General features: G+C 21.3%; 5 protein-coding genes across 5 annotated transcripts; 3 read left to right on the forward strand and 2 right to left on the reverse strand. All coding sequences in view use genetic code 6, as the record gives it.

Annotated features, from left to right (window-relative positions):
- Positions 1-623: 623 nt before the first annotated feature.
- Positions 624-3,595, reverse strand: TTHERM_00079140 (hypothetical protein; the record flags this gene model as incomplete). Its single annotated transcript, XM_001015755.2, has 2 exons — positions 2,193-3,595; positions 624-1,935 (listed from the first exon to the last, which is right to left on the reverse strand). The coding sequence occupies exons 1-2, from the start codon at positions 3,548-3,550 to the stop codon at positions 624-626; spliced, it is 2,670 nt and encodes an 889-aa protein (XP_001015755.2). The 5' UTR covers positions 3,551-3,595.
- Positions 3,596-5,058: 1,463 nt separating this feature from the next.
- On the forward strand, positions 5,059-6,096 carry TTHERM_00079150 (transmembrane protein, putative; the record flags this gene model as incomplete). Its single annotated transcript, XM_001015756.1, has 1 exon — positions 5,059-6,096. One exon carries the CDS (start codon positions 5,059-5,061, stop codon positions 6,094-6,096), a length of 1,038 nt encoding a protein of 345 aa, XP_001015756.1.
- Positions 6,097-6,852: 756 nt separating this feature from the next.
- On the reverse strand, positions 6,853-9,359 carry TTHERM_00079160 (hypothetical protein; the record flags this gene model as incomplete). Its single annotated transcript, XM_001015757.3, has 6 exons — positions 8,769-9,359; positions 8,488-8,670; positions 7,623-8,398; positions 7,248-7,567; positions 7,029-7,190; positions 6,853-6,968 (listed from the first exon to the last, which is right to left on the reverse strand). The coding sequence occupies exons 1-6, from the start codon at positions 9,264-9,266 to the stop codon at positions 6,853-6,855; spliced, it is 2,055 nt and encodes a 684-aa protein (XP_001015757.2). The 5' UTR covers positions 9,267-9,359.
- A 529-nt stretch (positions 9,360-9,888) lies between these two features.
- TTHERM_00079170 (hypothetical protein) lies at positions 9,889-16,143 on the forward strand (the record flags this gene model as incomplete). The annotated part of the gene is made up of 5 exons (XM_001015758.2): positions 9,889-10,160; positions 10,228-10,537; positions 10,648-11,190; positions 12,592-13,745; positions 14,883-16,143. The coding sequence occupies exons 1-5, from the start codon at positions 10,099-10,101 to the stop codon at positions 16,141-16,143; spliced, it is 3,330 nt and encodes a 1,109-aa protein (XP_001015758.2). The 5' UTR covers positions 9,889-10,098.
- A 2,061-nt stretch (positions 16,144-18,204) lies between these two features.
- Positions 18,205-18,621, forward strand: TTHERM_00079180 (hypothetical protein; the record flags this gene model as incomplete). Its single annotated transcript, XM_001015759.1, has 1 exon — positions 18,205-18,621. One exon carries the CDS (start codon positions 18,205-18,207, stop codon positions 18,619-18,621), a length of 417 nt encoding a protein of 138 aa, XP_001015759.1.
- Positions 18,622-27,900: the final 9,279 nt, after the last annotated feature.

A 27,900-nucleotide genomic window follows, 5' to 3' on the forward strand; every position in this document is an offset into this window, starting at 1 on the left:
TTACTTTACAAAGCTAGATATAGAAAAATAAAACTCTTTTATCTCAAATTTTATAGATGAATTCACTAATTTTATTAAACACATTCATAATAAAAAAATAAATTCTTAAATTTATTGACTCAAATATTAAAACGAAAATAGATAAATATTATGAATTTATATGTTTTTTTCTAACAAAATTTGAATTATTCAAGGATAGCGCGATTTATTTCTGTCTTTTTCAAATTTTATTTTTGAATAATTATTAATAATATTTCATTTTATCCAAAAAAAAATTATATCAAGCAACACCTTTTTTGTATGTATCACTTATTTTGAGCACAACAGATTTTACTGTCAAGAGAGATTTTATGAGCCTATATTGTTTTATGAAATTTGACATTCATTCAAATATTAAAAAATACCTGTTTTTACTCGTAATTGATTGAAAGAGTTTTGAATTGTTAGAGAAATAAAAATTTATTTTACAAATCAGTTTAATTTTTTACTTAAAATTTGAAGAATCTTTTAAATTAATTATTAAAAAAATAGAAATGCTAATTTTTAAGAATTTATAAAATTTTGTATGTTTTAAATGTGGAAATAAACTGTATAAATAAATTCATTTAATTAAAAATTAATCATCATTAAAAATTGTTGAAATCATTATAGTAATTTCTGTTAAAGCTATTAGGTTAATAGTTTTAATATTAAAATTATCGGTTGTTGTTATATTAATTTTAGCGAATGTTATTTTATTAGCTATAGGGTTAATTGTAATATTAACGATTATTAAAGGAATTGTTGTTTATATTATAATTATTATGTTTTAATCTTTTGTATGGATTCTAATTTAACTACTAATATGTTGGATACATTTACTACCTGTAATCATTATGCAAAGCTACATCTTAATTAGTATTTTCTTTTTATTATAATTCATTTATTATGTATTCAACCTACGGAGGAATTTCACCTTTTTGAACTTTAAAGAAAAGTAAAATATGTATTAAATAATATTTTTTAAAATTATTTATTCCTTTTCTTTTCTCTTAATCATCATTGCAATCATTTGAAGCTAGTATGTTTTCTGAATTATCTAGATCATAGTATTTTGTTATTAATGCTTTATTACATTCTTAGATTATTAAATCTACAAATTTTACAAGACTTACTTATTGTCCGTTTAATTCTTCAGTAGAAGTTTGTATATTTTATGAGAAATATTTATCATTACTAAGCCAAGTAAACATACTCTTTCTAAATTATTTTATTTTGGTTTAGCCATTTTATAATTATTTTACATCCTGTTCTTCAAATTCATAGAAGTTAATTTATTTAATTTCTCTTAGGGGCAATAAGCAAAGTCTGACTTTCTTTTAAGGGAAAAGGCCTTCTTACAAGCTTTATTATTCTCTGATCTTGCCCAAGTAGAAACCTTGGTAATCTACCATCAGCTTATATTCTGTTTCTGCATTCCTTAAGTAGAGTTCTGTTATTAATACCTCATTTTCATTAGAAGAAGTGATAAATAAGCTATTTATGTTTTCATCTTAGCTTTCTTATTGATATATTTTGGTGATTTGCATATTTCTTAATTTTAAATATTCTTTCAAAACTGAAATAAATTTTTTAAAATAATACTTTTCATGAATAGTAAGTATATCTAAACCATAAATTTCTTCATTAATATTAATGAGACACTTATAAATAAATTCATAAAAATATTTTTCTCTTATTTTTATTTTTTTGTCTTGATCATACTTATGGTTTAATATATTTGAAAATAATTAAGGTTCATTGAATAAATCATATCTTAAAAAGCCAAAACCAGACTTATGAAACCAACCTTCTGTGAATCCTTTTTATTACAAATCTTTTTTACCAGCGTAGATGGTGATACTATTATTATTTCCATTACCTCTATCAAGTTAATAACTTTCAGCTCTTTATTATCTAATTATAGTATAAAAAAATATGAATAAAAAATAATGTTGAAAATAATAACAAACGTTTTGAAATAATTAAAAATAATATCTTTTTTTATTTAAAATTAAAGAAAAACTTGTTTAATTAACTTTCTAAATGAATTAAAAATTATATTTAATTAAAAGATAAACAATTTGAGTGGTTAAAAATAAATAGAAATTCGACGAATCTCATATTTAAGTGAAAAAAATTATTAAATTTTCAAATTAAATTTTAATTTTTACTCTTTATTCATTGTAATTCCTTAGCTGTTTTGATCTGGTAAGTAAGGCTTGTTAAATAGAGTGTCTTATGCAATATTTTTGTCAAAAAAATATATAGTTTTAACTTCATTTGTCATGTCAAAATTGTTTTCTAACTAATTTATGCCTCTCTTGGAGTTGATATTTTAATTGTATTTAGATTAACTCTCAATTGAAATTTTGCTATTAGAATTTTAGTTTTGCTATTTGTTCTTTAATTTAGAGAGCTTATCACCCAACATATCTAATTAATTCAAAATCTCCTCAATTTTTTATTCAATTTATTGAATTTACTTTTAATTTTCTTTTTTTTCAGATGATTATTTTTCATCTAAAGACATTTAATCTATTTTCATAATTAATGATTCTTATATTTCAATTTTTTTTTTCAGCTCTACTTCTAAATTTGATCGTTTCTCAATATAAATATCTTCATTTGGATCCATGCCTTAAGTTTAAGTTTCTTCATATGAATTACCATTTTATAAAACTTAAACGTTTTCCCTTTAATAAAAGCTTGCTGATTAAGATCGAATTTAGCTTTCATCTTCAAAATTACCTGCCTGATATAACAAAAAATTATTTTAATTTCCATTCCTCATTTAAATATTATCAGGCTTATTTAGAAAATCTTATTTATTTCCTTCATACTAAATTTAAAAAGTCTTGATTGGCTAAATGCTCTAGTCTTTCTAGTCTTAAGCTTGCTATTTGGTAATACTAGGAGAATTTTGAATTTGATCTTATAAACTAATAATTTTTCCTTTAGTTAATTCAATTTCATCCTACAAATCAGCAACTAATTAAGTAGCATTACTCTAGTCTATTTTTTTTATTTTTTCTTCTAAACGAAATAAATTTTCATTTTCTTTTTACAAGTCTATTTAAAGTTATTAACGTATATTTTGTTAATTTGTATCAGAAATATTAGATGTTATTTCGCTTTCGATTGAGCATTTGCTTGTATTGTTTTATTACAGATTATTTCTATTTTGATCTTTTTATTTAGAATTATATTAATAATAAGGAGGTTTGTTATCGTATTAATCATCCTATTGCTTAAATGCAGAAAATTAGACAGGTTTATTTTAATCATTACTTTTAGAGATATTTTAATTTTCAATTAAGTCTTTATATTAGCAAATAGACTGCTATTTAGCTTGAGGAGTTTCAATATCATTTTTGATACTATCTTAGCAGAGATATTATTTATTTTCACTCAAATAAAAATAGTCTAATATTAGTTCTTATCTTCTTTCATCTGATGTTTCATTTTCAATTTATTACTTCAAATTTATCAGATATTAATCAAATCCTCTGTTATCATCTGAGTTATCCATTTTTGCGTATTTTATACTTATTTGATTATTATTTATTAAATATTTAATTCTTATTTTTTAATACTATTAAAAAATATATCAAAATAAGGATCTATAGAAAAACAAACTGGAGATAAAAGACTTTTATTTCTTATTTTATTTTAATTATTCCCAATTCAATTTTTTTCTAATCAAATTTAATAAGGCTGCAATCAAAATATTTTCGTAATTTTATTTTATATTTTAGATTAAAAGGCGGAAAGTTTTGGAGAACAAACAAACAATTTAATATAACTAAAAAACTAGCTGTTTTTAGATTTTTTTGAAATTTTAGTTAGCAGAAACAAACACATCATTCCTTTTTTTAATAATAAATCAAATAGTTAATAAGTATAATTTACTTAAATAATAAATATTCATCCAAATTTTATCTTTTATAAATTTCAACAATTAAAATTTCAAATTTAAATATATTAATAAATTTTTCAATAATACAATTTTGTAATATTTTTGTAAATATTTATTTATAAATTATATAAAATTTGAATCTATTAAAAAATTTATTTAATTCTTCTTTCATATTTTTTTAAATAGTTTGATTAATTCATATTTCTTTAAAGCTAAAATGTGAATTACATATGAAGGTAGCAAAGAAATTTAATTTGGTTGCATTTATCAAATTAAATATTTAAATAGATTAATAAGAGTGTATTTATACTATAAAATCTATTGAAAAAATTTAATTTAGTTTATTAAAAATTTTAAAAATATTTTTTGCAAATAATTATTTAAAAATGATTAACAAATATATATATTTAGTTTTTCATTGATTTTTATTAATAAATTTCATAAATGAATATCTCTTTAACATTAACAAGTGAATTTCCACTAAAGGCTAGCTCCATAGATAAATTTATCAATAATTAATTGAATTTTTAAGTGAGTGAATAAAAGTTTATTTATACTAACAAATACATTAAAATTAATAATTTAATTTATAAAACTGTTTTAAAATATTTTTTGCAAATATTCATTTTAAAAAAATTGAATAAAAAAGAGATTAGATTTTCGTTCTTATTTTTTAACAAATTTAATAAATAAATGTATGTTTAGTTAAAATTAGTATGTGAATTTCTTAGAAAGGTAACATAAGATACACAAAATTAGATTGCATTTGTAGGTTATTTACTTTTCATAAGTGAATATACGGAAATTGGTACTAATGAATGAATCAATCAATTGAATACTTTTAATCTTTTAAAATTACATAAAGAAAAAAAAATTATATTAAAATTAAGATTTAAGAAGAATTAAATTAATTGCAGTTTAATAGAAAAAAATCAAACATTTAATCAACAATAAATAAATAGCAACCACTTGCTGCTGTTTATAATATTACTTTTACTAACTTTTAAATTCTTTCTCAACCAACAACTAAGAAAATATATCATAGGAATTACATCTCAATCAATTAGCAAGCTACTTCATATTTATTATAATCATTAATATCAAATTATCTTATTAATCAAATGGTTGACGCAGGAGAAATCCTTTTTGGAGTTGGATCATTTCTGTCTTTGACATTTACAACTTTTTTGATTCTTGTCTATATTTTTGGCAGTTATCCTAGGACGTTTGCTTTTCATTTAGTTTTTATGGTATGCTTGAATAATTTTATATGGTCTTTTGCTGTATTCCCTGCTATATTCTTTGATTTAATTACTGAAGACGCGTATTTAAATACATATCTTTGCAACATTTAAGCTTTTTTAATGTGCTTTTCAACTAATAGCGGATTTTTTTATGTAATATCGATATCTTCATCTCTTGTTAGGACTATTATAAAAAAAGAGGATATCTCTGAAGCCATGAGGAATCCACTCAAATACTATGGCCCTCTTAATATATTGCTACCTCTTATTATGGCTATAATTCCAATAACTGTGAGAAGATATGACCATCTGGCTCCCTTTGAAAATGTTTAATGCTACTTAATAGTAAATGGACTTTAAGACGTAGTGGGTTTACTTTTGAGAATAATTATATTTTATGCACCTTACATTTTTGCTATTACTTATTAAATTTGTACTATAGTTAGGATATTATCTTTTATAAAAAAATCTTCATCTCTAAACAATTCTGAAGTAAATGAAATAAAAACACTTATTCTATATCCTATCATACTATGCTTGACATAAAGTTGGTTAATTATAAGCCGTACATTTGAAATATTCGCTGATATAAAAATTGAATGGCTAAATCATATTAATTTATTTTTCTTTTCTCTAGAAGGATTTTTAAATGTTTTAGTTTATGGTATAATTTCGCTAGACATCTGCAAAGGAATTAGAGGTTTTTAAAATAAATCCTAGATCTGGAATAAATAAACTAATCAATAAGAATAAAGCAATATCAGCAATAGTCAGAGTAGTAGTGAATATATAGAGGAAATATAAGCACCTCTAAAAGAGAAGACTAATGATTATTCATCTGAATTCACAATAAATACAAATTACAAAAGCGATACATTTATATATGAGAGAAATAGCTCTGCTGATAACTATTGAAAATTATTAAAAAAAATCCTTTAATATAATTAATAAAATCTAAAAAACAGTTGGTATTTTCTTATTCTTTTATTATTTATTTATACTACTAATGCTTTACAGCCTGCCTCTCCTCAACTTTCAGATTTGTAACCAAAAAATTTAATTACTCTTTATATATTGCATTAGCGTCATCAAAGAGTAAATAACTAAATTAATGACTAGTACTATTCTTTTATCTTGTATACATTTATTGCAAACAATATCTACTAGCTTCTTATTAATTTACTCCTGTAATTTTAAATTAATTTCCTCCTTATTCAAAAAATAAAATTCTTTTAAATAACAATTATTAAAAATACTCTATTTAACTATACAAATTAATCTATAGATATATTTTTAATTAAATACACAAATATTCCGTAGATTATCTCTTGTTAATTAAGACCACCTATAAAAATAATTTTTCTCAAAGAATGGCTTAACTGATTTTTTTTTTACTTATTATAAATCTCTTGAAATTAAATGAGATCAAACAGCAGGTATATATTTTTGAAAATATTATTACCTGATTTTACATAAAAAATTCAAAAATAAATAATTTGCTTTGCTAAAATATTTATATGTAGTAGTAAAAATTAGACTTACTATATAGATAGAACATATGCATAAAATAAATGTCAATAATATTTTTATAATATAATTATTTTAATTTATTAATTAATACAGTTTACTTATTAAAATTAATTATTTTATATACAAAATTGTTTTAATTATTCATTTTTTGGTAGTTGTTGTTTTTGTTATTGCTTTAGATGGTGTTCCTAAATTAGATTTTTAAGTGGCGCTGTTACTAATACTCTTTCCTGATTAAGAAGTGCTTAAAGAATGTGCTTTTAATATATAAATAAATATATGAATTCTAATTAATCATAAAGTTTAAAATTAATTACATGATTTATTATTAGAAGCACTGCTTACAGTAGAAGGCACGTATTTTTATGGCATAGGCTCTTTTACAGGTGGTTTTGCATTAGGTTTTATTGTTTTATCGAATTTTTAAGTATTTTAGAATTCCTGGCTTTAAGCATTAACTCTGATCACTTTGCAATCATCTATATTATTGAATGTTTAATTTTTAAATAGAAAATATATTTATTTATTTTTGTTACCTTCTTGATTGAAATTTGATTGCTGATCTACAAAATTAGGCAGAATAGACTAGTTTTGCATAAAATCTTATTGATTTTCTTTATTACTTAAATTTTGTGTTTTATTTGGCAATCCTACCACAGGAGCATTTTTCCATCTATGGTCTTTTGATTCTACCTTAGGTTCTTGGAAGATTACTATTTTCTTTTGTTAAAAGTCTTCATCGTTGTTAGCAAATTTTAGATTTTATTCATATTAATTTTAGTCAGGTTCTGTTTATTATTTGGAAGCATATTAATTTTATAATTGAACTCCTGCAATCTTTTAAATTTATTCTAACCTAAATGCAAAAATTAAAAAATGTTTAAATGAAAAATTATAAAAAAATAAAATACTCTTTTTTTAGGAATTCTATTTAATTGATTCTTTCAAATTCTAAAGAGTCAATGTTATTGTTATTATTGCTGCTCGAAGAACTCATATTTGTTTGTAAATTAGATGATAAGTTGTTTTATATAGAATTAATTTGTTGTATTTATTATGCCTAATTAGAAAGAGTTTGATAGTTTGTATTATTATCTGCATGATTAATTATCATGCTACTATATTATTATGGATTTTTTTGTACAATAGACTGCATTAAGGCTACTTCATTTTAAGCTTATTGAGCTTGAAGCTACTATTATTACATTTACATGATTTATTGTTGTTGAGCTGAGTTTTAAACAACATAGGATTGTGAAATTGCTGATGTAGCTTGAGAAATATTCTTTAGTTAAGAATTATTATTTACTTAGGTTTATTATGGGTTATCTAATTAGCTTAAAAACACATCTGGATTAAAGCCAACTTATGACCCTTAGATGACATTCATAGCCTCAAAGTTTAAGGCACAGACACCTCTCATAAATGCCTTTTTAAGATTTTCTGACATTTACTCTTTAGTGTACTAAATACTATTCAATTATAACTAAGTTTCTTGAAGCTATTCTTTTAGCAAAGCCATTTCTTTGTTAAATCTGTTTGTGATTTCATCAATTTCAATTAAATGTTGCTTTTCTTTCTTTTCTAGGTCGGATTAATGTTTACCCTCTTTGCAAACTTTGTAAAAAGAACTAAAAACTCTTTATTTGAGATTCTTCTCTGCAACTAATTGAGCAAGTTTATTTTTCTATAAAAAAAATAATTTATTTTCATTGATTGGATTTATTTTTTGTATTCATAAGATAAATTTTTATAATTGATAATGAATGAAATTACTTTTTTTTATTCTATTTTGTATTTTTTGTAGCTTTTAATTGCTGCAAAGAAAAATTGTAATGATTTCTGAGTGTGAAATCTAGCTTTGGCTTTCTAAGTTATTGCACTCATCTTCTCAAGTCTTTCCTTGAGGATTCCATTGATTCTTATTTACTCTTCTAATTTTTCTTTTGTCTCTGTTTACTATTTGATTAGACAATTAAATCTTATACAAATTTGAATATGTATTTTCATTATTTTATTCAAATGAAATCATTTATTTTATTTTATGATATATTTACTTCTTTATGTTTGTCTTCGTACATTTGCAGATATCTTTCAGTTTAATTTTTAACTGAAATTCTTTAATCTTCAAGCATAGATCTTTTCATGCCCATAAACTCTGAAATTGCATCAGTTTTAAAAACATTTAACAAATGCTCAATTTTAACTTTAAAATGCTCAGTATCTTCATCAATTACTTGAGGTGCATGATTTCTACCTCCTATTATTTAGCTTCCCGCAGTGGAACTTGCTTATGCTTTAGACATTGTACTAAATTTTTTAGCTTGATTAGACTTATATTAATTTGCAGAAGATAAGTCATCGCAAAAATCATGATCTGGTTATCTAGATGTGTTCATTTTAGAAATAGATTCAGTGTCTGCATTAATTGTGTTGCTTTCACTTAATTCACTTTCAATATTTGCTTCATAATTTTATTTCTTGCTGTATTCTTCAAGCTCATTGAAGTCATCAAGTAATGTTTTCTTCTTTGGTTGATTCTTATTTGAATTCATAAATGTATAATTGTCTGTCTACGCTTTTATTAAATAGAATTTTTACTTTTGAAAAATTTCAGTGTAAATTATTTAAATTAATCTTATTATTTTTCAAGATAAATTATTATGACTGCATTTTGTTTGTTATCAATAATAATAGCAATCAATACAATTAATTGATTTTTCAGCTCATTCAATAAATAATAATATCCACCTAAAGATTTGTTTAAAATTCAAAAAAATTTTAATCTCAATTCCACATATCCAAAACATTAAAATATAAATATGTTATTTAGTTATTATTAATATTCAAATTGTATCCTAATTTGTTTAAATTCTTTAAATTAATTTTACTTAAACACAAACTCTCATTCATTTATTAACAATTTTCCTAATATTTTTAAGCTCTAAAACTGTAAATTTTGATTAATTTTAATCATTTATTTTTAATTAATTATTTTATTTTTAAAAATCTGCAAATTCTACTACAAAAATATACTTGACGGTTGAAAACTGAAATTTGTTGCCAAGTAATTTAAAGAAATACTTACCAGATCTATAGATAAAATCAAATTTAAGATTGGAATTTAATAAAAATTGGATGACTGCGGCTGCATTGATAAATCGAATTATTAAATCAAATATTAACTACAAAAAATTAAACGATATTTATTCAAAAAATAATTTAATTGAATATAATTTTGCAAAATATAAAGAGAGATTCAATAGATAATTAAATAATTTATTTGATTTAGGCACTACAAGTTTTAATTATAGCGAGGCATAAATAAATAGACTGATTTATAGTTTTAGCAGCCCATATCAATTATTATTATATTACATACAACAAATGAAAGGAATATTATATTAAAGACGCAATTCAAAATCTTCATAATCAGGAGAATCAAATAAGTAAAATTATTTAGTTTTTACAACTTCATCTTTTTTTATTTATCAATTTGTTATTTTGTTTGTTTAGGATTTAATCATAAGAACAACCTTAAAAGTTCAACAACATATAGCAAATGAATGAATAATTGTAAAAGCTTAGGCAATAATATTAGCAATCGAATCTAAAAACAGATCAAATTGCAAATTCTTCTAATAAGAAAATTCAATTTTAAGAATCACCTTCTAAATAAGATAAAATCAACTAAAATAATTCTCCCTACAGCATAAATTCCAACAAGCAAATTCAAAATCAAGTAAATCTTATTTCAGCTGCTCCTCCTTCGAATATGTAATCATTTAAATCTCTTGAACAAATGCCTGCTACTCATCAACAATAAGTAAGCAATTTTATGATAAAATTATATAAATTTTTTTAGTAAAACTAAAGTAAAAGCATCAGCAATGTTATTAATGTTATGTTTTAAAACAATATTCAAATTATTAATAGTAGGAAATTAAAGATCTTTAACAAAAAATTCATGAATACGCTTAAAGTAACCAAATGCTAATTGAGAGAAATGCAATTTTAGAGAATGATTTACTTTTATAAAGAAGTTAAAATAATGTTCTGTAACACTCTAACTCACATAGCAACGGCGTAAATAGCTTAAACAATACAGTGAATTCTATTAATATTGATAGGTAATTACAAGCTGCCTTAATAGAAAAACTTCGACTAGAAGAAATAATTGAATTCATGAAAGAAGAGAATGATAAAACTTTGGAAGAGTTAAATATTTATAAAAGTAAGTCAGACTCATTAGAAAAAGAGTTAAAGGATACCTCATAAACAGTTTATCAGAACTAAAATTAAGTCCAAGCTTTTTATTCCCAAAATAAAAAGATAGAAGATTAGCTAAAGCTTTCAAATATTCATTTTGTCAATGCATAGAAAAAGCTCAGCCTTTTGGAAAAAGAAAATAAAGATTTAAATGAAAAATTGAATTTTTTAGAGCAGGAAAAGAAAAAGATTTCACAGAAATGGCATGCTGTAAATTTTAAAAATTTATTATTTGTTTAAAATTAAATATGCAAGAATTATCAAATTTTAAATTGGATATGTCTTTTTTAAATCAAATTAAATCAAATTTTAACGAATAATTTTAATTCTTAATTAAACAAATAGTCTTCCATATATTTATTTACTCATATTTTAAATAAAAAACAAATAATTTTAGTTTTAAATATTGTAGGGTTTTAATTATTAAATTTTCAAAGTTAAATTTTAAAGCAATTAAAAATTTTTAGCCACATTTTTATTGACTTCAAATCTAAAATTATTTAAATACCCCCTCAAAAAGAATAAAAATCAATAACAATTATTAGCTGAATGTTCATATAGAATTTTAGAAAAATGCTTAATTTTTTAATTAAATAGAAATTCGAGTAACTTTTAATGAAGCTATTTTTAAACACAAATAAATAAAAATTTTGTGACAAATAAAAGAATAGATTGATAGAACTAAATTTTAGATATTATTATTCTCTTAAAAATTAGCAAATTTTGAAATAGATAGATAGATATCTATCTTGCTTTACACATACTTATTTGAAAATTTTATTAAAACAATAAATTAGCTTAATTTTGTTCAATTAATATTTTTGAATTTAAGTAATTAAAATTCAAAAAAGAATGTAATTTAAAGAATTAAAATATTGTAGATAAGTCTATGTCCTAATTAATTACTTGCTTAACCATTTTTAGAAGTCTAAATTAATTTAATAAAAACATAGGACACATGATAAATTACAATCAATTTTACATTTAATTTATATAAAGGCTTTTATTTTAGTAATCTATAAAATGGTAAAGTCAAATAGATATTTTGCAAAATTAGTTTACTCGAATGAAATTTTTGCATTAATTTAGTTGTACACCAAAGATTAAACCCTTAATAAACTAAATAAATTATATTTTTTTACTCTAGTTATCTTGTTACATCAACTAATAATCTAAAATATAAATTAACATTTTTATAAATACTTTCTCAAAAATTAAAAGCGAGATGTTTACAGTATTAATTATTTTTAGTGCTAAAATAAGCAAAAATAAAATTTCTCAAAATGCAAAAATATAAATTTGTAAGTTGACAACTTTTTTGGAGTAAATAAATATATGTTGTAAGTGAAATTGGGAAAGACAAAATAGAAAAAGGATTAATTAAAGAAAATTGCTATATTTTAAAGTAAACTAATCAAATCAAAAAATTTCTTTATTATGCAATTTTTGTTTCTCTCTTGTATTTTTAAGCTTTAATTATTTTTTGCTTACTTCAATATGGAGATTTTCATTTTGTTAAATAATTTTAAAAAAAAAGGAGTTTTATATAACAATATACATCTTTAAAATATTTGATTTAATTTATTTTGTTCCTTTTCAATTGTAATTTAGGCCAGCTAGAACAGAAAATAAGAAGAGAAGTTAAAATAAAGGGTCAAGGAGCTAGAAGTAGAATTAAATGAAAAGTCAATCGAATGCGAGGAGTTCAAGAAGAAATATGTATCTACAAATACTGAACTGAGGGTCTACAAAGAAGGAGAATTTAACTACAAGGACGTAGTAGAAAATAAATTTAAAGAACTCAAAACTAAATGGCAGGAAGAAATCAGACAGAAGGATGAATTGTTAAAATAAAACAATGAATTACTTTCTCAACTAGAATAATTTTCATAGGAACTATAAAATTTGTAGTAAAAATGTGAAAAACTCTAAGATGAAAAATGTGACATTTAGCAAAAAAGTTAATCGTTACAATAATAAAATGAATAATTATAGATATTAGCAGTCAAAAAGGAAATAAGTTAAGGTGCTAGTTAATCTGTACAGCTTACTCGTGATGAATTGACTAAGAGGCTGTAGTAAGCCAATTAAGAAATTACAAGCTTAATAAAATAAAACGAGGAGTCTAATTAATAGATTCTGATACTCCAACAAGATAAGCACATTATGAATAAATAAATTGAGGAGTTTTTAAAGTAGAACGAATAACTGTAAGATGCCATAAATGCACTCCTAAGTGAGAATCAATAGGAGTAAGAACTACTTTCTCATTTGACATCTAAAAACATTCATGGCAGTGGAAGTAAAAATCATAGCACGCAGCAAATAAATGTTTCAATGATTCAGCAGAAAGAGTTGGATTAGGAATTCTAATAATCTGGAATTGAGAAATAAAAGGATAAAAAAGCAATAATTTTGGAATCAGAAGAATATTAAAAATTAATCTAAAGCGTAGAATCTGTAAATGATGAGACAATAACTGAAGAAATAAAGCAAAAGATAGAAATTTTTGTGTAGTATATTTTATTCAGCGCAACATAAAACAAGGACATTGGTGAAATATTTGTATGCAACACTTGTAAATAATCCTGCTAAAATTAAAACTCTAACAATAATCAAAAGGGATTTGAAAAATAGTATTATGAAATTAAACACCTGTACGACAGGCTTTTGATTAAATACTACAATGTTTAGAAAAAATTTTAAATACTTGAGGAGAGTGGCAAAATAAGATAGACAGGCAATTTGAATTCATCTTTTTAAATGTAAAATAGATTATAATAATTTCTTAATTTATAGACTTCTTTTTTAAATCAAAATTTTTTAATTTTAAATTAGCTTTCGAATCAAGTTTTGTTTCTTTTTAATTTGAGTAATTTTAATGAGCTAATTGTTTTTAGGCTTTTTTCAATAACTATCAATGAGCTCATTCTGATTTGTTTTTCATTTATTTTTACAATTTTAGCTCATAATTTTTCTTCAATTTTTGAGAAAAAATCTAAATCAGAAATTACAAAAGTAAACTATCCCAAAATTAAACAGAAATAAGTGGGAAAGTGTCTGAAATCTACCTGATTAGAATTGCTAGCTAATATTTGCTTTTATAATTTTGTAACACCAATAAAAATCTAACTTTAATTTTATTTGAGTTAAAATAGAAGGAAAAGAAAATTTAATTCAATTAAAAACCAATCAATTTTGGTTTAAAATAAATCTTATGTTTTATTTGAAAGAAGAGAAAGATATTTCTTTATTAAAAATTTTATTTATTTTCTCACTTTAATTTTAAACAAATAAAATAATCACTAACAAGAAACAAACTACATTTATTCTTCTATCATTTTGTAAATTTACTAGTTTGTAAGTTTTTAAATTAATTATCTAACAAAAATTATGAGAATGAATAAAAAAGTAAGTAAGGCTTTGAGAATAGGCAATTAATACTTGTTTTTATTGAATATTATAAACGAAATATTTCATAAAATCTATGTTATGATTCTCCACATAACAAATAAAAATTATTCTACGTGCCATGATAAATAAATGTGTAAACTAAGAAGAAAAAAATTTTAATAAAAACTGTCATAACTATTTTGCATTTAACATTTAACGTTTGCTATTTATACTTTTTTTACAGAATATAGTAAGTACATACTCTGTTTTGTTGTACTTACATTAAAATGTTGATTTAAAACTTTTGATCAGCAAAAAATTAATTAGATAATTTTATTACAAAATAACTTAATTTGTTACTATTTTTTTGATGATCTAAATTTGAGTTTACACTTAATTATTTTTTGCTTAGATTTGATTTTTATGCAATGAAAATTGTTGATATTTATGAATAGCAATTATTGATAAAATAACTTTTAAAATAATTTTTACTTTTAACTATTAAAAAGTAATAAGAATTTAGTGAATCAGATTTCTCCATAAGAAGGAAGCTTTGAAGAGTTGCATGAACAAAAATCACTCGCATCCGCTTACAAGTCTGGGGCTTTTTTAATTAATCAATAGAAAAAAAATGCTGAAATTAATGATTCTTTTGAGAGCATAAAATAAATTTCCTCTAATCAATTAAATTAGAATTATATTAATCATTAATAGACTGATCAACCACTGCCGTTGTCTTATTAAATTTAGTAATAATCTGATTTGAGGTTAAGAGAAGCTAATTAGTAAGATGATTTGTAGAACATTAATAATAGTCATAATTATCATAGCAATAGCACCCTTAATAAATCATACAATTTTACTAGTGCACTCAACTCAACCAATACAAATCTTATCCAGAATATATTAAAAAATGACTTCAACATCAAAGAAACTTTGAGCGAAAATTCTTAAAAAATGCTGAACACCATCTTAAACAAGTTTCTTAACACCTAAGGACTGAATTCTTCACAATTATTGAATTAATCCTAATAATATAAAAACTCGAAATCATTTGGAAACTTGAATGAAACTAATTCTACTGGGAGGTTAATAAACAATAGTGGTGTAAGAGGAACTCAAGAAAATAATTAAATTATTAATTAAGTAAAATCAGGGCCTCCTACAAGAACTCTAGAGCGCTCTCTGCTACGTAGAAACAAAAGCAAAGAAAATTACCACCTAAATAATAGTTCAGGAAATTTGAATAATACTTCTCATAATACATCAAACAATGTCATGTTGAATTAATCAGTAGATGCTCATTAAAGGCGCTACTAAGAGATCCATCTTAATAACTTATTTGCATAGTAGAATAAAAATGCATCTAATGGGCAAACTAGCTATGCCTCAACCCCATACACTAATATTTTAAAATAAAGGAAAAATTCCAACTCATATAACTAAGTAAATGGCACTCCAAGCAGTACAGGAGGTGGCTATCAGTCCATCCACCAGTTAAATAGATCTTTTGATGGGTGTCAATAGTCAGGCTCCAAGGGATCTAATTCAAGCTATAGCAAATTCATAAAGAGAAAGACAGGACAGAACTATTAGAATAATAACAATATGAGTAACTATGGTAATAATTAAAGTGGCATTAAAAATAATGTTTTCACAAACTAATAGCAAGTTTCATTTGTTCCATCAGATCAGCAGAATTATTTGCAGAATCAAAATAAATTTAACGAATTTTAGTATCATAGTGTTCCCCAATATAGATAATTCTGAATGTGATAATTAAAATAAAAGTATAAAATAATAATCAATATTCGAAATTATTGTGAGCAAGAGTGAGTGAATGGAATAATAAATAAAGTACACCCACTATTAAAATTTTTGGGAATTAGAAAAATAGTTAAATAGTAAATTACCTTAAAATACAAGCTGTAAATTGCTATTATTGCATAATATTTATCAATAATTATCAGTAAAATTAATACATAAATTATTTATAAATTATGTGGATATTAAGTATTAATTACTTGCAACAACTTAAAGGGTTTAGATTTTTAAAATAAATAAAATTTTTTTCTTTTACAAAAAAAATTGATTTGATGAAAGGTCGCATGATTTCTCTTCAATCCTTAAGAAATTTTTTAAATACTTTTTTATAATTCGATAACTCCTCTCTTATCTCTTTAATATCAAATTGCCACCAAATTTATTTAAATTTTTAACTATTGTAAAGCGATAATTTTAAGATTCTATGTTGATTGTTTGATTGTTTATCTGTTTTAAAATAAGCAAGTAATGCTTAAAAAAATTTACATTAGTTCTAAGTATTAGTTGGAATGTATCAGGAAAATTGTAAATAATTATTTAAAAATCTTATTAGATTTCATTTGAATTTTAAGTATTTTTTTTTATTTCTTCTTTACAAATTTCTTCTTTTTTTATTATTTACAAATTAATATATATTGAAAGTATGAGAGGAAAACCATAGGTATTCCCAAAAGCAATAAAAAGCAACCAAATTAATTAATCACTACTTAACCAATAAAAATATTTTAAAACTGATAGTTTCATTCATTTTGATGTAATAAGATAATATTAAAGCAAAAAAAACATTCGAATTTAAATCATCAAATATGTGATTTATAATTAATCATTGAATTTGGATTAAATACAGAAGAATAATGAAGTCACAAATAAAAGCATTCGCTTATTGATCGTAAGGAAGGTAGAAATGAAAATGTAAAAAGCTAAATTTCAAAATAAATTAAAGACATTCTTCGATTAGTTATTGTGTAAATTAAATTTTGGTAATAGCCAAACCGTTTATTGAATGAATAGTGATGCAATTATCAGCTTGATATTATAAGTATTATAAATTTACTTGTAAATTATTATGATATAAATAGAACTATTAAAATTTCATTAATAAATCACACTCATTTATCAAAATTTTGTGATGTTATCGTACTAAAATCATATTGATTGATTAATAATGTTAAATAAAATAAATTTTAACAAATATTTGCTTTTTAAAAATATGTTATTTAAAATGAAAAAATCATGTTTTGTAATTCATTCATAAATTTGGGTATAAGCTAAAAAAAATTTGATAATTTAAATAATATGAGGAAGTAATTATTTTCAATTTTTAGGATAATCAAAATGGGCTGTTTGTTAGTTCTAATTTAATTTATAAAATTTTAGTAAATAAATCCAATTTAGATTACATATATAGTTTATTCATGAATAGTTAGGTTTAATTACTTTGAGTCTAACTAATATTTGAGAGCATCTGATTTAAATTATTACTTATTAATTGAAATATTTTTACAAAATTTGTCATGAAAAATCTGATTTGTTTTGCTATGATTAATGTCCTTCAAATCTTACAAATTATGTTTAACAGGAAAAGAAATTGAATTAAATTTACATTAAGTGAAAAAATAGGTTCTGAATTAAGCAGGAGTCAAAGATAAAAGAAAAGAATCATATAGTTAGATTTAATAAGAATTTAATTCAAACAATTATGAATAAAAGAGTAATCTGTATGATTTTATTAAAATAAGTACCAAGTCAAGCAATCTCATTGATTAATACATACATATGTATAATTAATATATTTTTTATCAAATAAATGACCAATAAAAAACTAACCAGCTGAAAATTAAAAATTTGATAAATAATTAATTATAAAAAAAATAATTAAAACTCAAAAAATTACAAATATTAAAAAAACAATTATTAGTCTAATAAGATTAATAATAAATAAATAAACATATTTAAGTAACTAAATCAAACACTCATACATTCATTTACACATACATAAATTATCAAATGAAAGATATCCTTAAGCAAGCTGCTTCAATCGCTCTCGAGTACAATGAAATTATGAATCATCTCTCCTAGATTCGTCACGAACTTTACGACTGTGCCGAAATTCCTCACATGTTCGATTTCCTTTTGGAGGAAAACCTCCTTTAAACCTTTGCTAATGATTAAGCTCAAATTACTAATTCTCTAGAGTATATGAAGGAAACTGGATAAATATCCTTGTACATCTAAACCAAATAAAATATAAAGAACATATGCAAGAAAATAGAGGAGCTTGCTCCTAGAATCTGCAATGCTAACAAGTAGTTCTTGAAGATCAGGGGAGAATTATAAGGAAGTAAAAATAACATATCAAATACTCTGCTTGATTAACTTGACTGCTAAAGCTATATGATCAACAGATACTTCTAAGATATTTGAAGCTATTAGCTACAATTAAATTAATCTTTGGTTCATCTATATAACTTCATAACTTCAATATCTATGATCGAAATCAACTTTAATTCTATTAAATTATCATCAACAACCAATAATAATCTTACTCATATATTAATGAATACATTAAAAAACATTCATTAATACATACATAATAACATTATAAAAACCTATTCAAAAAAATATTTTTCAATAAAAATCATTTACTAAGAATGTATTTAATTAACAATTTGTCTCACAAATCAATAATTTCCTTAAACAAATTCAAAACTTAACCACAAAAGTACTTTTAAAATATTTTAAATTGATACAGTAATAAAAAAACATACCAATAAACCAATTAAAGGTGTGGAGCTTTTTAAAACAATACCACAAACAAACCCATCTAATTATTTAGAAATTCAACATAAAACTTCTTAATATCATTCAATTATTTTGTAAAAAATTTGATATATTTACATATTTTATATTTCTATCATTTGTAAATATCTTACTTAAACTGACAATAATCTTCGATAAATTCATTCATTTTTTCTTGATATTTATGGATACTTAGTATTTAAAATTCTAAATCAATCAGTTTATTTCAATATATTGTTTCGCAGTTTTTTTCCTTACCCCAAAAGAATCTAATTAATTCATTTAGAAAATTTCTATCCTTAATTTAATAAACTTTATTAGTTTTATCTTAAGCATCAAAGAAAAATACTCATATATTTCTTAACATATATACTCACAAACACACACAACATATATACATGCACTTCCTTCATAATTATTTAAATATCAGTTTTTATTAAATTTTATATAAAAATGCAATCAAACTGAAAATGTGGCTAAGATTAATTAATTATGAGGGATTAATTTTAATTGAAACATTTGCTGTTGTTAAATATTTTTTCGTTATTCGAGAATCTATTCAAATCTAAATAGAGTTAGAAGAAGACATTTGATTAGTGATAGCGGTGTTCATAATTACTCAAAAAAAAAATAAATAAATATATAAATTAAATATGTAAAATCTAGCTATAAAAAATGAATTAATCCCTAAAATTTTAATTCATACTGGATAAAAAAATATTAGTGAAGTCCCAAAAAATTAACAACGCTCATATACCAAAATATAATATTAAAATACTTGTAATTGAACATTTTAACCGCTTAAAATAGAAGAAAAAATTTAGATTACCTCAATACTAGTACACTCAAATTAAATATTAAATATATCTATTTTTAGTAAATTTAGATTATTTTCAAATTCTAGTAAGATTTATAGACTCTTTATTAGACTTGATTAATTAATAATATCATTATTAAGACAATTAAATATTAAGTCGCTAATAATTTGCTTTTAGTTTAATCCTTTGAGCAGTGAGTATAGTTATTTAATAACCAAACGTTCTGTATTATTCAACTCCTTACTGGAGCGATTGTCAAATTTAAAGTAATCTTAGTATAAAACAGGCTAGCAAAAATTAGCTATAAAAAATAACAAAAATTAAAGCAAATAAATTAAGTTGTACTTATTCCCTCCCTAATTTCATTAATTTTTTAAGGTGAGTGAAAAGACTCTAATTTATTCTCTATTAGAAATTTAGTTTTTTGTCAATAATAAATATATAAATAAAATCCTTGGAACAATTAACTTCTCCTGACTTAAATCCTTTTTCTCATCTTAAATTTATTTTTTTAGGCTTTGAATTTTCAAAATTGAAGATAAAAGAATTTATATTTTCGGAATTTTATTAAGATAGATAAATAGAAATATCTAAATATAAATTTGTATTTACAAAACAATAGTCTAGGATTATGAGATTGTTAAACTAAATATTATGAAAAAATAATTTATTTTCATTTTAAGAAGTAGACAAAGTGGATAGCAATAAATATGATTAAAACAAAATAAAAAAGTGTAAATAAGATTTAATATTTGGTAAGAATATTTTATTTTCGATTCGGTATTAATGATGCAATATTTTAAACTTAACTTACCAACTTAAGTCCTTTATCCATTCCTTACAGCATTTACAAGCATGAGATACACATTAATTTAACAAAATTATATCACCAGATTTAGTTTCTAATTTTTAAACTTTTAATTTTTGATATATTATGTAAATTAAAATTATACAAATTTATATTTTAGTTTGGTTAAATTTAATTCATAGATTGTAATTTCCTTGCTTTAATACTATACTAAATCAGAAATAGAAATTATTTATTTGTAAATTTTGCATACACTTTCTTAATAATTTTCTAATCAATTTCATATTTTCTAATGCTTTAAATAGCATGAGATCTAAACTTTTTTTATAAGTCTACTAAATTTTCTTACATAAACAGTCAAAAATAGACTGACAAAAATTACAAAAAATATGAAGACAGTAGAAAATAACAGGTACTATTTCTTTGCTCATATTTTAAACATTCTTTTGATTTTTGTATTATGAAATACTCAAAAATTCAATATAGAATATTCCTTAATAAAGGAAAGGATTAGGCAAGAATTTTCCATTGTAAATAATCTGTATTTTGAAATTTAAATATTCGGTAATACTTTTTTATTTGATTGAGTTCATATAAAAGATTTTTAAAACTATCACTTCTGAAGTGTAAAATCAGAATAAAGATTATAATTAATTACAACTCATATTTCCAAATGCTTTTCATTTATTTATTCATTCTACTATTACTTTCTATATTTACACTAGCTATTTTTTTTTCTAGTTTTTATAAATTCTAAAAATATATCTGAAGAAGCTCCATTCTCAATTTGGATTTAAATTATTTTAACTAAAAATTCCTCAAACTCTGTTTTAGCACTTATATTTATTCGAATAAATTATATTTGGAAATTATTTTATGGCTTTGTTGTTTTTAAATGCCTTTTATGTTTAAAAAATAAAAGAATTTATTGATTTCCTGAATTTTTTAATTAACTTATAATATTAATCTACTTTAATTTAAAAAGTAAATTGGCTAATCATTTATTAAGTAAAATAACACAAAGAAATCTATTTTTAAAAGAGTGTTCCAAAAAATGGAAAATAAAAGTAATAATTTGGTTTAATAACAGCTCAAAAGTTTTAAAATATTTTTATTCTCATAAAAAATGATATACTTTCATTCTTTATTTATTAATAATTATCTTCAAAGGCATTTATTTATTTAAAAGCTAAATATATAGATCTAATAAAGCAAACACTTACAAAGTCTATGAAAAAAGTTAAGTTTTCAAAAGAAGAAAACTCCATTTAAATAAAAATTTTGATTATGCAATACATATTTAGATATTATTTTATTTAAACAAAATCAATAAGTTTTAACCTGAAATTTATTTAAATTTTAAATAAAAATATATTTGCCTAAATAAATTTAAATAAATTCTTTCTATTGAATAGGCAAAAAGTCTACTCAAATAATGTGCTCAAGTCTGGCTTTTTATATTTTACCAAAAGAATAAATCTACCGTTTTTTTAGTAAATATCTATTTTTATAACTATTAAATTTTTATGGTGATTTTATCTATAATAAAGAATATCTATTTTAAGTAAAAAAATTTGCAAAAACATTCTGTCAGTTGTTACCGCTTAATTTTAATTAAGAATTCAAAATATTAATAAATAAATAGTGTTTCATTTTCTATTAAATTGTTGTAAATTAATTTACTGGTTAAAGAAAAAGTTTCATTCATGAATACAAACTAATATTTTAAGAAAAGATGTTCTTTATTTTTGTCCTAAATTGCCTAAATTTATAGAAAAGAAATCTTAATATTTTTAGGTAAATTTCTTAGAGTTTCATATAAAACGTCAGAATCCTTACAAATTTAAATTATTTTACATTTGAAATTTACACAATATTTAAATTAAAAAAAACCAACTTAATCAAATATAAATTATCTTTACAAAAAAATGCTCTTGATTTTCAATAGATTTATGTAAATACAATCTAATTAATTATTTAACTCATTATTTATTATATTTTAAATAATTTAAGTATAATAATCACCTATTTTATGATTATAAGAAAATTATTTTATATAGAAGTCTAAATTTTCTTTTATATTTATATGCTTAATATGAATAAAAGCTTTTATTAAAGTCATTCAATATTAAATATTAAAATATGCGTTATAACTAAAAAATACAATTTTTAGACAACTTAGGTTCTAAAGTAAACGAATTTTGTAAAAACATCCACTGATCGAAAAGTTTTTCTCAAATAATTTGTACTTGATTTATTCAACCTTAAAAAAAATACTAGTTGAAGTTTGAAAGAAATTTTTTTAAAATTATAAAAAACTAACTCATAAATAAAATCCTTATCTGTTTAATCCTTTTTAATGTGTAATGTGGGAAAATAAAAAAAAGTACTGAATCGTATTAACTGAAATATTTCAATTTTTTAATTTGTTACTAAGCTTTTAATAGTAACAAAAGAAAAATAATAACGATAAATATTATATATAATAAATATATTTCTTCTCATTTATTAAAGACAATAATTATAGGATACTGGTCATTCATTTCCTTCTGTCTGGTTTTAATTGAATTACTAACAAAAATTTTTTCATCTTTTTTCATTTTTGTTTCATTTTAATGAAATTTTACCTCATATTTCTATTCTATTTTTATTTTATTGTTTATTTTTAATCAAAGAAGGAAAAAATTTTATTATTAGTAAATGTTAATACCTGCTTTTTAATAAATAAATACTTAAATGCCTTTATTTGACAAAATAAATTTGTTTTTCATTTTCTCAAAGAAATAAATTAATGTTATTTAAAATTCTGATTTCTTCTAAAAAAATTCACTTTTTATCAATATAAAGAATCTTTTAATAACTCATCAGAATCTAAGATTGATTTTTGAGTGTAGGTTCTCTAAAAATTAATTTTGGTATCAAAAAAATCATTTATTTACACTCAATCAATATATTTATCCCATAAAACATAGATTAAATTTGCTCTGTTTTTTAAAATGTTTTTTTATTTTCCTTTTTTCCAATTTTGAATTAAAATTAAAAATAGCCAATTTCTTCTTGTTTTTATAATTTTTAGAGGGTTATTACCTTTTATTGAAATTACTATAAACATAATTAGAATATAAATTAAATATATTGTTATATTTGCATTGCAGATGCACTCTTTGATAAAAAAATCATTATTGTTGGCCATTCCCTTCAATGATTTTAAAAAACTCAAACAAATCAATTTTTGACCATTTCTCTTAAGTGAGAGAGATTTTAAAACAATGTATATAATGTATCGAATTGAATAGGTTAGAGAATGTCAAAGCTGTTATATATGAGTTTTTTGATTGAAAACAAGAAAAATGAATTTTTTATGTTCTAACCAATACTTTAAAAAAACAAACAAATTTGAGAGAGAGTAAAAATAAATTGTATTTAGTTTTGTGTGCTTATAACTTTATTAAGGTAAAAAATAAGCCAAACAAAATTATGAGTGAGAAAAGAATTAAATTTAAATTATTAGTCAAATTTGTTTACTTTATGTTATGTTGGTTACTAATTATTAGCTTTAAGATCTTTTTAGTAGGATTTTTATTAATTTTTATAAAGCAAATTTTTTTTCAAGTTTTCTTGTTTATTTTTTCTTGAGCTGGTTATATTTTGTTATAATGTTATTTTATGCATACATTCAATAGAACCTTTCATTCTAAGCTTAATTTTACATATATAAATATTTACCATCAAATTTAATATCTCCAAATCAAAATTTACTATTTATAAAAAAGGATTCCTGACCATGAGATAAGTTATAATATCAATGACTTCAATTTAATTTAAAATATCACTTCATTTACTTTCTTCATATCCTTTGATGGAATTATAGAATGTCTAATAATGTTACCAATTTTTTATCAAAGCCAATTCTCAGTCTATTCAAATATTTTTAAAACTATATGTGAATAATGCATGGAATATAGGTGATAGATAGAATACCTAATAATTTTTTAAGAAATATCTTACAAATTACTCAAAAGAGTGTTATCTTACTTATCTTAATCACATTACAATAAAAAAATAAAAAGTTTACACAAATTATATTATCAATCTTTTATGATGTCTGTCTCATTAATTTCCTTTATGAATATACTCTTGAATAATATCATAAAGCACATAACTCATCAAAAAATAAGTAAAATAAAAAAGAATATTTTCCTCGATATTAATAAATAAATTTTTTACACATGAATTGTTATCAGAAGTGAATTAAGTATAATTATTTATAATATTTTAAAAAGTTATCACTACATAATTAAATTTCTAATAAAAAATAAAATATTTTACGTGATTGTTTTATATTTTTTATAAAACTAAAAAATGCTTTTATACAACATTAAGCATAATTTCTTATCAAATAACCATAATATTCTTTTTTATAAAATTAAATTAATCAAAATTAACATAAAATTGGTGAGTTTTGAGATGACTTATCTGTCAGTCTATATCTGGTATTAATAATATTTTTCTCTGTTCAATTCTTTTATTTAAATAGTATTTGTAAGTTGTAATGTTAATTTATTATTCATTTTTATGTTTTTTTATATTTATATTTGTAACCTCAAATAAGAATATTTCTAAAGATTTTCAGATCACCTTCTAATATAAAATCTTGTCTATTAAAAGGCCTATGAGTTGAATAAAAAAACTCATTTAAAAAATATTATAAAATACAAATTAAAAGAATTTATCTCTAATTGCTTTTTTTTTATGTTTATAAAAATAATTTCTAGGCCTTTTTTATTTAGGTCCTTGAAGATATATGATTTTTTTTTATAGAATAAGAAATAGCTTTTAAAATAAAATTATGAAAGATTAGCTTTACAGACGCAAGAAAAGTGAAAACTATCATGCATTTTTAAAATTATTTGTGAGTAACATCAAATTTTAATTTACATCTAAAAATCATAGCTAGCCTATTGGGAATATTTTTAAAAAAAGTCATTTATAAATTTGAACAGATAATTTTATTAAATTGTTGGTTCTTACCTTTCAATAAATAATATATATTAATTTATATTAAAGCATAAATTAAATACTAAATTTAGCTCAGTTTTATTAATGTACTTCATGTATTAAATTGAAATAAAAATTACTTTTTGAAATTATTTTTTTGTTGGTGTTTACTAGTGTGAGTTATATGTAATAAAAAAAAATAAAAATAATATTTGTACCAAGAAAAATATTTAAAATTTATAATCAGAATTTAATTTATTTTTGTTTACAATTAATTACATAATTTCTCAAAAAGTTTCTTTAAACTCAAAATAAATTAATCATCCCCGAAAATATGTAATTTATTTAAAATTATAACAAATTCTTAATTATTTTAAATAAAAGGCAAATATTTTATTTTCTATCGTTTAATACAAGATGATTCTTATATACCGAAGTTGAAAACATATGAAAAACCTAAATAATCTTTATAGAGCAAATAAAATTTTTTATAGTTATTATTAAAGTAAAATTTTATAGGTAGTTATAATATAATAAACAGCTTTTTTATAGTTAGTTTTTACTAAAATATTTTATCTTTGTATAAATTAATAATTATTTACTTAAGAAAATGATTTTTAAGATCTATCAATCTACTCTTTCTCTTTGAGCAATTGTAAACTCTTGTGCTTAAAAGTAAAATCAAAAATATGTTTTGATATTTATCTTACTTCTTTTGAGAAAAAAAATTAATTAATTTTTTATTAAAGAGACAATTTGTATTGATTACAGTTCTTAAAATTTACTTACAATAAATACTTCTGATTAAAAAACTCAAACATATCTAAATAAAAAAGTTGTAGTTTGTTTCTTTGAAAATAAATGTAATTTAAATTTTAGACTCTGTTTGTCTGGTTAAGTTTATCTTGATATCTTAAGTAATCTTTCAATCATCTTTTATAATTAAATGCTATATTGTTTGAAATATCTTATCATCCATAAAAAAATAATTCTTATTTCTGATTTGACTATTTTTAACTTAAAAAAATAAATTTATATTTTTTTAAATGAGATTAATTTACAAATAGAATAAGGTTAATCAAAATTTAATTCGAAATTTAGATACATTTTATCTGTAAATCCTAGATTTAGATTGGCTTTTTGATCTGGATATCTTAAGAAAATTAAATTTAATATTTAATAAAAAATAATTAATTTTCCTTATTTAGTTACTTGAATCAGATATTTAGATTTTGTATTAGATCCAACTTATTGTTCCACAAAATATTACTTTCTCATTAAGGGGGATGCCAAATTAATCTACCAAACCAAGTAGACAGTCTTAATTTTTTAATAAAAAATGAATAAAGTTTATATTTTTCTGAAACTATTCTTAATATCTTGGTGTATTAATTATTGAAGAACTAAATAATTAAAATTTAAAATAGTAAACGAATATTTGAAAATACTTTAAAATATGTTCTAATTTAAATTTATTTAAGTTTTGTTTATTTAACCTTTATTATTTAGTAGAAATTTATATGTTTTTATTAAACTATTAATTAATAATTAAGAATAATGCATTTTAAAATTATGATATAAAATTTATTAGAAAATATGAAATATATGTCAGTAATAAACAACTGCATATGTTATATGATTTTCTTTTTATCTAAATATAATAATTTTTTCACCTTTAGCTTCCAAAAACTGATTTAAAAAACAGAGAACTGAGTTATGGATTTTTAAAACAATTATTATATAGATAATTATTTCTCATAATTTGCTTTGATATTTAATTAAATATATTTTTAATTTCATAAATAATTTAAATAAAAAGTAAATTACTAAAATTTTTTTATTTAAAAAATAATAGAATTACTCTAAAATTAAATTATTTTAAAATAAATTATTAAATTTTTACTTTATTTTATATTGATAATTTATTTTAAAAATATTTTTATCTCTAATCAACAAAAATTAATTTCTGCTTTTAAAGTTCTCTCAAAAAAATTAATTTCACAATTCTTAAATTTAAAAAAATGATTTTTATTAAGGAAATCTAGTAATTACACATTTTCTAATATTAAGTTATGTTCAAAAACTTTTATTTTTTATAACTAAGAGTTTATTATAGCAAATATAACTTATTTTTCTAATTTCTTTGTAATTTTATATATAAAAAGCTTAATGTCTGGTGAATATAAATCTGTGAAATATTTTATCAGTTTAGATAAGCCATACTAAATAAAAAATAAAAATTAACATTTCATTTAAATTATTTAATTAATTATGTTTTTT

This window comes from Tetrahymena thermophila (assembly GCF_000189635.1).
Source record: "Tetrahymena thermophila SB210 genomic scaffold scf_8254650, whole genome shotgun sequence".
Lineage (NCBI taxonomy): Eukaryota > Ciliophora > Oligohymenophorea > Hymenostomatida > Tetrahymenidae > Tetrahymena > Tetrahymena thermophila.